At 41.0% G+C, this 9,912-nt stretch overlaps 1 protein-coding gene across 1 annotated transcript; it reads right to left on the reverse strand.

Moving 5' to 3' along the window:
* Nucleotides 1-1,290: 1,290 nt before the first annotated feature.
* Nucleotides 1,291-9,665, reverse strand: LOC108397987 (granzyme A). Its single transcript, XM_017661712.3, has 5 exons — nucleotides 9,572-9,665; nucleotides 7,922-8,069; nucleotides 6,300-6,441; nucleotides 3,282-3,554; nucleotides 1,291-2,207 (listed from the first exon to the last, which is right to left on the reverse strand). Exons 1-5 carry the CDS (start codon nucleotides 9,621-9,623, stop codon nucleotides 2,055-2,057), a joined length of 768 nt encoding a protein of 255 aa, XP_017517201.1. The 5' UTR covers nucleotides 9,624-9,665; the 3' UTR covers nucleotides 1,291-2,054.
* Nucleotides 9,666-9,912: the final 247 nt, after the last annotated feature.

Consider the following 9,912-nt stretch of genomic DNA (forward strand, 5'->3'; position numbering starts at 1 on the left):
GCAATTCAGTGGTTTTAGTATGTTCACAAGGTTGCACACCCTTCACCACTATCTAGTTCCTGAAGATTTTCGTCACTTCAAAAAAGAAATGTCAGACCCAATACAGCCACTGCCTGTTCCCCTTCCTCCCTCTACCCCTTGGCAACCATGTTTTTACTTTCTGTCTATAGGTTTGCCTATTCTGGATATTGCCTATAAATAGATCAGACTTTTATAGAAATAGAATCGCCTTTTTTGTCTGGCTTAGCATAATGTTCCAAGGTTCATCTGTGTTCAGCCATGTTCATACAGGCTATCCATGACAGCTTTTATCAGTACTTCATTTCTTTTTATGACTGAATAATATTCTGTTGTATGGACATACCATATTTTGATTATACATTCATCAGTTGATAGACATTTGGGTTATTTATACTTTTTGGCTATTATGAATAACACTGCTGTAAATATTCATGTTCAAGTTTTTGTGAGGACATATGTTTTCCTTTCTTTTGCGTGTAACTAGGAGAGCAATTGCTGGGTAATATGTTTACACTATATCTAAACCTTTAAGGAACTGCCAAACTTTTCCATAGTGTCTGTGCCACTTGACATTCCCATGAGTATTTTATGAGGGGTCCAGTTTCTCCACAGCCTCACCAACACTTGCTTTTGTCTGTTTTTTTTTTTTTTTATGAGAGCCCTCCTATGGGGTGTATACTAGGAGGATAGACAACTTTTAACTTCAAATTCTGGCACTACCTCCTTTTTGACCCTTTTATGTTACAGAAGTGAGACCTAGTTTACATATGTGAAAATGGAGGCATAGTATAATTCCTTGCTCAAGGTGTTAACTTTCTGGTGATGGAGCTGGTGCCTGACTTGCAGACCAGGGATCTTTTCACCAGGCTGTTGTGATGTCTGTGGCGTTCCAGTCAGAATCCAGCATTTGTACTGTCTGTCTCAATACAGGGCAGATCACAGGAGGAAGACTTACAGGGCTTACTGTGATGCATTCTGGGACCATGAAATAGTATTTATCTTTCTCCCTATCATGTTCTTGCACAGTAGACAACCTTGTTACATATTCTTTAGAGCCTGAAGTAGATGCTTTTTTATTTGTGGATTTCTTCTTGTCTTCTACTAGATTGCCAGCACTTTAAAGGCAGTGTTTGTAGTTCAGTATTACAGTGCTGGACAGAATGCCTGGTGTACGGTGGTTCCTCAAGAAGTGTTTGAGGAATTAAAATGTATACATCAGTCAGGATTATTAGAGAATGAGTTTATTACATTCAGCTCTTTGGAGAAACAGTATAACAAAAAGAAGAGAGGTAAGTGGTAGGTGGTAAAAAAAGTCACTTTATTATGCATCACAGTGTATAAAGAATAGCACAGAATTAAGCTTCATGCTTACAGGTATAAACTGACTAGCTAAGGTGAAATACATATCAAGTTACTGGCTGAACTCAAGCTTATTGGTATATGAAACTAGTCTACTTGTAATTAATAAATTATACAATGCCTTGAACTATTCCTAACTTTAAATTCCAAAATTTCTAAATAACTGCAATACATGCTGAATCCTCCTCATTGTCTTTATAATTAAAAATGTTTGTAAAAATGAACATAAAAAGAAGTACATAGTAAGACGTGAAAATCCTCCTTGATCTCTCTCCTTAAGTCCCACATTGAACAGAATATTTAGCTCTAAATTCTGAAGGCCACAGATATATTGTGGAATTTCACATTGTGGAGAATGAAGCATATTCTTACTTTTCCTAGGATTGACTTTCTTTTAAGAACAAATATAAAATTGACAGCCCTCGACTTCTGAATAGTCACTGAACTGGACATTTTTCTCAAGGGCCATCTCCTACTGTGGATAGAGAATGTGTGAGCATCTAGTTTTTGCTCATCATGTAAGAGTGAAAGCAGGAAGTGGTTTCTATCATTGCTGAGCGTATTTCAGATAGGCTCTTATTTGTACACACGGCTGAGAGGGTTCTGAGGTGCTTCCTTGGACAGATCAAGTTAAAACCTCCTTGACATCAGCAGGTGATTATGAAGAAGGAATGTCATATGGCTCCTGCAATGGTTTTCTTTATCCAGTTGAGATGTTTTTTTGAAAGGAGAATGTAGATGCCAGGCTTCTGAGGGTTACCACACTTCCCAAAGGAAGTGACACCTCTGAAAATGTTATCACATATCAGAGGACTTCCAGAATCCCCCTGGAATAGAAAGTCATTTATTTTCAGTATTGATACTTTCCACAGATACCTATTCATCATTTTATTCATTCACTTATGCACTCACACATTCTTTCTCTTTCCTTATTTCAGGCTAATTTAATACCTCTTTTATTAATCGTCTGCTCTCAGCATCAATTACCAGAGATTTGTTTACTTTTCCAATCATTTTCCTTTTGGTAAAAGCAATTCTTGAGGAGATATGAAAACTCATTTCATCAGTAAAACAAAGAAAAATAACAAAAGAAGCCTTTAACGGTGAAAAATAATTATCTTCGTTCGTCTATTTGGTCCTATTTTCTGGTCAATAGATGTTGGGGGTAACAACTTTGAAGGCTTGACATGGGAGTTCAACTACTTCCTGTCTGAAGGAGGACACTAGCTAAGCTATCTCAGACCAAGGAGTACTTGTGATATTGCAAACAGTTTTTAAGGTTTTTTCCCCTTTATTCATCAGTCCCCATTTCATGTTCTCTCTGAACTTGAAAACCATTTATGGATCATGAGTTTCAAATGGGGTAAAATCCTGACCAGACTGGTTTGTGGCACACTAAGAGGCAGAACAATGCAAGAATTGAGGGTCATCGGGTGGCCTCGGTCCGAATCCAGGTCCACCCCACTGATAGCCAATGTATCCTACTTGGGAAAGTTATGTAACTTTCTACACCTTGATATCCTCATCTGTAAAATAGAGTTGATAGTAACAGTTCCTATCTCATGGGGTTCTTTGGGGATTAAGTGGCATTGAGTATAGAACTTGGTACAGTTCCTGGCACCTGATAATCAGCTGTCATGATCTCTTTTGAAAGGACTTGTTAATGTGTGAGTGGCAGTTAAACAGTATCCTGAAAACGATCCTTAGTAAGAAGGGGACCCTCCTGAGCAGAAGGGTTCACCTGGGACAAAGGAGTGCCCGCCACAGCAGGGCACAGTGGTAGTCCTTGCAGACTTTGTACATAAAAAGCATTAACAGTTGTCTACCCTCTTCTTCCCAGACACTCAATTTCACTTTCTTTTCTATAGCCAACAAACGGTTTAAGTTTGTAGTTTACTTACTTCACATGAATCATCTTCACCTTTTCTACCACCAGCACAGATCATACTATTTCCAATCACTGGCTTAAAATCATAATGCTCTGCATCGTTGCATGTTTTCCTGTCTATTACAGTGACATTGACTTCTCTTAAGGCATTTGAAATTCTGCATGAGTCTTTTGTGGTGCTTCCCCATCCTGCCACGTGACACTTGGTGTGGGGTTTGACGTCTTCTCCTGTTTTTGGTAGATGAAGTATCCCTACAGCTTTGGTTAGAGTAGCTTTACCGTCCAGCTAGAAAGGGACAGGAGATGCAGTTTAAGGCAAGGACAGCAGTAACAAAAAGTAAGAAGGAGCTCTATTGGACTATGTTTCTTGGCATGTTCTTATGAAGACATGGCTGAAGGCATGTTCCAACCTAATTAACAGTCATGAACTGATGTTTGAAAAGTCACAGCACACCTTTTCAGACATGTTCTTTTGAGGCAGGCTAGGTAAATTTCAGTTCAGTTGACCTGTCTATGATAAAAGTGTATTGCTGGTGGCTGACAGTCCTGTGGTTGAGAAGCTGTAGTGGGGGACTCAATCACTATTTATTCAGGTGGTCTTAGGTTTGTGAACGGACTGGTTTTGGGACCAATGGAAGAAAACCAGGGCTCTTGGTGTGGCAGGGTGGGGTGGGAAAGGGGCCAGAGCCCTCATTTTCCACTTTAGTGGAAATACAGCTTCCCCATTTCTGAGCAGGTACAAAATGGCCTGAGGGCCTCACCTGCCTTTGAGTGCTTGCCCACACTCTGTCCCGTTCTTTCATTTCCAAACCCTCTTCTTGCTCTGCCCTTTCCAAAAAGTTAAGGCGAGGGGAGTAGGGAGCATGGTCAAGGTTGAGTAGACAGTAGAGGGAGGCAAGTCTAGTTCTTTGTTCTCTTTTTTTTCTCAATCAGTTTGAAACTGCAGAGGGTTCTGGCTTTCTAAAAATATGAGCAATGCAGAAGTGGCCACTGTCACATTCCTTTCACTGTGTTTACGTTGCCTTCAGCCCCCACTTCCTGACATTTGACTGTCCCCACTTCCTCAGTGCCCTGTCTGAGTTGCTGGTGCTCCAAAGCCCCACCTTGTTCACACTTAGATGATGAAATGGTCACAAAAGAAAGCCCTTCCATACAAATGGCCTTAAATGTCCATGTGTACCTTCTCCCTTTTCTCTCACTCATGCTTTCTCACAGCCTTCATACATGGACAAAGAGGAAGGAGAACTCCTAAAGGGACTTCCAGTCTTAATGATCTGACCAGGATGGGAGTCTGGGAAATGTATGTTTATAAGAAGCAGTCCTCTCAAGCTCCTTTGTGGACAAGCACACAGAACAGTGATGAGCACTTTGTTAGGTTTAACACTGCAAGGGTGACCCTGGTGAAGTTCCAACAACCTCTCTATGGTTTCTCTGGTGGTGTCATCCTACTGGCCACAGTGTCACAGGTGAGAGGGAGTTTCCTGGCTCCACTCTAAGAACACAGAGTGTTCTCACCTCCCCTACTCACCTCACCTCCTTGGAAAGGTAAGACGGAGTTGCCTTTGCTGTCCAGGATGCCTGATGGGAATTAACAGTGCTGGGGAGAAGGACCTGAGAGACAGGTCCAGATGAATAGTCCACAGGCAGTTGGTGTGGGGGTCATGATGTGAGTATGGGGAGGCAGGGCATATGGGGGTCTTCCAGCAGTGTTCAGAGCTCCAGAGCTCTCTTTCTACTCTTGCTGTTGGGGTTGTGTGGATCCCCTGACCTTCTCTTAACTTCTACTGGGGAAGCTGTTCATCAGCCCCCTTTGGACTGCTATGAACTTTCTCTCCACACTCAGCCTTCCAGTTCTGCCTTCTCTATTCCACTTTATGCACAGCAGCAAGATAATCATTCTAAAAACAAGTCTGATCGTGTCATTGTCAGGCTAAAAACACTGTCCTATTTCCTTTCCCATGAAGTTCAAACTACTTACCTTGGTTTGGAATGCCTGGCGCTGTGGTCCTCTCTCCTATGTTCCCTCTTTCTCAAATCTCATCATAACTCTCTTTTCTCCCCACCTTTCTCCGAATGCATTTCCAGAAAGACTTCTCTTATTCATGCTGTTCTTCCTTCCAGGAACCCTTTCCATCCCTTCTCCTGTATCCTCTCTAGGAAAGCTTCCCTGATCCCCTTCTGAGTTATCACTGACACCAATGAGTAGAATACTGTCCAATCAGAGCCATTGATTTATTTGTCTCTCCCACCAGACTGGGAGGACCTGATCACTATTTGTCTGAGGAAGAGAAGAGCAGACTGGCTCTCCGCGCAGTACTCCCCGCTGGGCCACGATCTTTCCTGTTGATCGTAAGCTCGCTCACGGATCACCAGTATCAGACCAGGTGATCCCAATAAGGCGAGCAAAGCCACGGCTGTTCTGAAGACTCGTGTGAGTGCGGGTGGAAACAGAGTCAAGGGGCCCACCGAAAGCTGACCCAGTGCCCCCTGTGGGCTGCAAGGGTCACTGCTGCTGCTTTACCAATCACAGCTCCAGCCTCTCTCCATTGTTTTCGCCTGCTACATAAGTAAGATTCATTAAGATGCTCAATCATAGAAATACACCACTTTTTGACAATCCTCAGTTTGGAGCAAACTCATACTTCCTTGAACCGCACCCACAACTGCTTGATGCAATCCCCAATCCTGTGATAAGCCCCCTGACACCCCATACTGAGCCACCCTCTGGTTCCTCTCCACACGCAGTTCACCCCTGCTGAACAAGCGTCAATAAGCCCAGCGTGGTTTGACTGTAGGTGAGTTCGCCTCTCTCTGGATTGCCTGGTCCCACCGCAGAGGACTTTTGTCAGTGTCTGTTGAGCTGAACCACATTCTAAGAGGGGGGCTGTCTCTGGAAATAGTGCTGGGTCCAAGCTGTGCTTCTTACCCCCACATCTTGGCATTAGCCTACCATAGCTGTGAAAAGCTAGTAAAAACTAGTTTTAGGTTAAACTGACCAAATTCAGAATAGTTATTGAAAAAAACCATTTACCTGAAGGAGTTGAAGATCCCCTTCCAATGTCTGTGGATCATAGCATGGATAAGATATTGCCTTTTTAATGGAAAATATTTGGTCATATTTCTCTTTGTGGGATGTAGAGTGAGCACCAAGAATAACTTGAGGTGTGCCCTTCCTGGAAAATACAAAGACAACGTATCATTTATGTGAGAGAAGGGATGAAAGTAAGTCATGAATCTAATTTATTCAAATCTGACCAGTTCTTTGAAATAGTTTCTTGTATATAAACAAGCACAGCAGGAATGTGAAGTGGAACATGTATTATTTGCTTCCACTTCACATCTCTTGAAGAAAGAAGCACCAGGAAGGGAATCCCAGGTCTTTTGGCAGAGGCAAGGCCACTGAGGTGCAGAAGGCCTGGAGAGGTATGCTCGGTGGCTCACCAAACTGGGCTGCTGCCATCGGGGAGCCACCAGCTTCTCCACCTGCCTTGGATTTGTGGAACCAACACTTGATGGAAGAACCTAACCCCAAGAACTAGAGCAGAAGTAGCAGGTGTGCTTTCTGTGCTTCAGGAAAATAGTGTACCTTGCTTAAGTCTCAAAGATGACAAAAGATGACAAGAGTCAGGCTTTTAATAGGTAGGACTGGAGATAAGAATCTTGAATTTATAGTGAAATTTTAAAGCTGACTCTACACATGCATGCACACATGTGCACATCCACACCCACAGAAGCAAACAAACAAAACAGGGCTAGCCCCAAGTCTAGTTTGTGAGCATAACAAGAGCTGGGAGAGGTGGGCACAAGCATTTCTTGATTTGCTGGGCAGACTTTGCACCAAGTGGGCCTATTAATTAAGACAGCAGCGAGCTTCATTTACAGTATACATTGTGCTGAATTTCCTACTTGATACATTCTCATTTGACACAGCAGTATGAGGTGAGTCTGTCTGGATCTTCTCTGTGTGTAGCCAGTTTCTCAGTCTCTTCTTTTACTCATGCAATTTATACTAAAGTGTGAACAGGGAGATCACTGGTACTGGTTGCCAACAGCAGGTACTGATGCAGAAAATAGTATATCCATGTGAGACATATTATCTCGCTTTCAAATCACAAGTAGGAAAAACATTACTGTGACTCAAAGGAAATAGCTTTCTTTAAAAGTCCGTCAAATATCAGGAATTTCCTCTGTCTCAATCTAATATGCAGCAACCTGGGATCACACTATCATGGTTGGTGAATCGCTTGTAATCATAGTGGACACTGAATTTGCCTGACTAAGTATGTTTATGAGAAAGGTCTGTAACAAAATACAGCAAATATTAACATTGATTATGTGTGGTTGATTATGAGGGCTATTTTTCATGTTTCCTGTTTTTCACACTTGTAACAATATTATAATGTTAGTATACTATTATGAAAATATTAATGTGAAAAATATTTAAAAATAATATGAGAAAATAGCCATGCATTTCAATTTTATTGTATAGGATCTGGCCTTTGCTTATAGAGATACACATTATGATTGAACATAACGTAGAATGTGCTTGCCCATTTCTTCTTTATCTCTGCCTAATTTTGGTTTTGGACTTCAGAGTCATTTCCACTCTCCACACCCAAACTGCCTTGAGAAAGGGAGCTCAGAATTACTTACAGGACACAGTGTGCAGCCGTCAACACCCAGTTTTCCTTGATCAAAGCCCCTGCACACATTTCCAGTCCTTTGATTAGAGCCATGTATCTTCTTGCATGAGGTGGCATTTCATTACCTCCTATAATTCCCTCACAGGAGTCTAGGAAAACTAAAAGAGTGATCCAGAGTTAAATCCTATCTTATCTAGCCATGCTTTGCTCTAAAGGTTGGCTGTAGTGAATAGACTCAGCATGAGAATATAGACATGCAGTTTGTGTTGGGAAGAGTACATCAGAGCAGTCCATATGGAGTGGGGCTTGGTGCTTTTTTCTGCAGCATTTGCTTCTATAATTATATTCCCTGTAACACACACACACACACTTGAGAGTGTTTTCTCATGATGAATTTAGTACTCAGCTTTTGGGTAAGTTTTGTTATAAGTAAATATTCTTATTATGGTAGGCTTTTAAATTATTTTTTCTGCCATATGTCTAAGTTAATTTCTCTCTTTTTGTTTGAAATTAAGGCCAAAATGATAAATACATAGAATGCTTCTTTTTCTGAGTAATGGTTCTCTGTAACTAGAGTGTCATAACAATCACTCAGAGTGCTGGCTTAAAATGAGTTTCTCTAGGCCCACAGCAGGGACTCTGGTTCAGAATTCCGTGGGGGAACCTGGGTGCTGCATTTTAAACAAGCATCCCAGGAGATTCTGACAGGTAGTCCCTAGAGCAGTTCTGGGATTTATAAGGGCTGTTACCATTTTAATTTTTAATTTTTCAAATTAAGAGCCATTTTTGGGAATCTATGAACATATAGGCACGCATATGCACTTAGATATCTGTTTGCAGTTTTGGAAGATAAACATATGTCTATGGCCTTGAAGGACTTGTGGATATCATGTTAAGAAGCCCAGCTCTGAAGGTGTCATTGATCTATTAAGATACCACAGTGTGTGGTTAAGAACGTGACTCTGGGTTCAAATCCCAGCCCTACTATTTATTAGCTTATGACTTTAATAAATTTACTTAACTTCTCTGTGCCTTAGTTTCTTCATATGTATAATGGGGCTGATAACAAAGGCACTTAAGAATACTCAATGTTAATTAATGTACGTAAAACACTTAGAATACTGCTGTGCTTAATTGTAAAGCTTTAATAGGTGTTGGCAAATATATATATGTGTTTGGGTGGGTTTACTTCACACTGATGTTATTGTTTCTCTTCACCCCCTCACCCCCCACTGGAAACAGACAGTCAGAAACACATTCTGAAACCAATGGTTTTAAGATTTATCTGAGAGCTGTGACTATTCAGTTGTATTTGTATGACTGGGATTTCAGTTAATAAGTCGTCCATACACCCCCAACTTAATAGCCTTGTCAGGTTTTCATTTGAAGGTTTTGCTCTATAGATCTGACCTGAATTAATGAAAACCGACAGATACAGTTAACACTTTCATATTTTTGCTGTAGACATGTAGGGAACATTTTCATCTTACAAAGCTAATGTGCCTTTAGATAGCAAAGACAAATAATAACATTAAAAATCATAGAAAATGAAGTTATGATTTCTTTTTCTTTTTTATACAATATCAAACATAAATTAAACCCATATAGAATTCTGTTTTCTCATGAGCAAAACTGAAAAAGCATGTAAAATCAGTCTTACCTCCAGGGATTAGGAGACATACAGCAGCAGAGAAAGAGAAAGGAAAAGGCATCCTGTTCCTCACTTGTGGAGACCGTTTAGTTTCAGGTTTTGACGTTAGTAATATATAGTGAAACACAAAGGATGTGGGCTTTTTCTTTTTTTCTTTCTCTGCTGTGCTGCTAAAGATTTTGGTGTTTTACTACTGGAAAATATAACCTTACTTCAGTGATGGCGTGGTTATTTATTTGTCTCACTGAAGAGGCCATTTCCCTTGGGGTTAGACCTGTCCTACCTTAAAGGGTAAATGTGAAGCCGTGGAGATTGTGATAAATTAAGAACATCAGATAGAAAACTGCTCT

This window comes from Manis javanica, chromosome 1, assembly GCF_040802235.1.
Source record: "Manis javanica isolate MJ-LG chromosome 1, MJ_LKY, whole genome shotgun sequence".
In the NCBI taxonomy this organism is placed as follows: Eukaryota; Metazoa; Chordata; class Mammalia; order Pholidota; family Manidae; genus Manis; species Manis javanica.

Coding starts and splice junctions, on each gene's coding strand:
- LOC108397987 (XM_017661712.3), bottom strand. CDS start 9,623: ATGCCTTTTCCTTTCTCTTTCTCTGCTGCTGTATGTCTCCTAATCCCT. Junction 8,070..9,571: donor ATGTCTCCTAATCCCTGGAG/GTAAGACTGATT, acceptor TCACTCTTTTAG/TTTTCCTAGACTCCTGTGAG. Junction 2,208..3,281: donor GTGAAGATGATTCATGTGAA/GTAAGTAAACTA, acceptor TTTCTATTCCAG/GGGGATTCTGGAAGTCCTCT.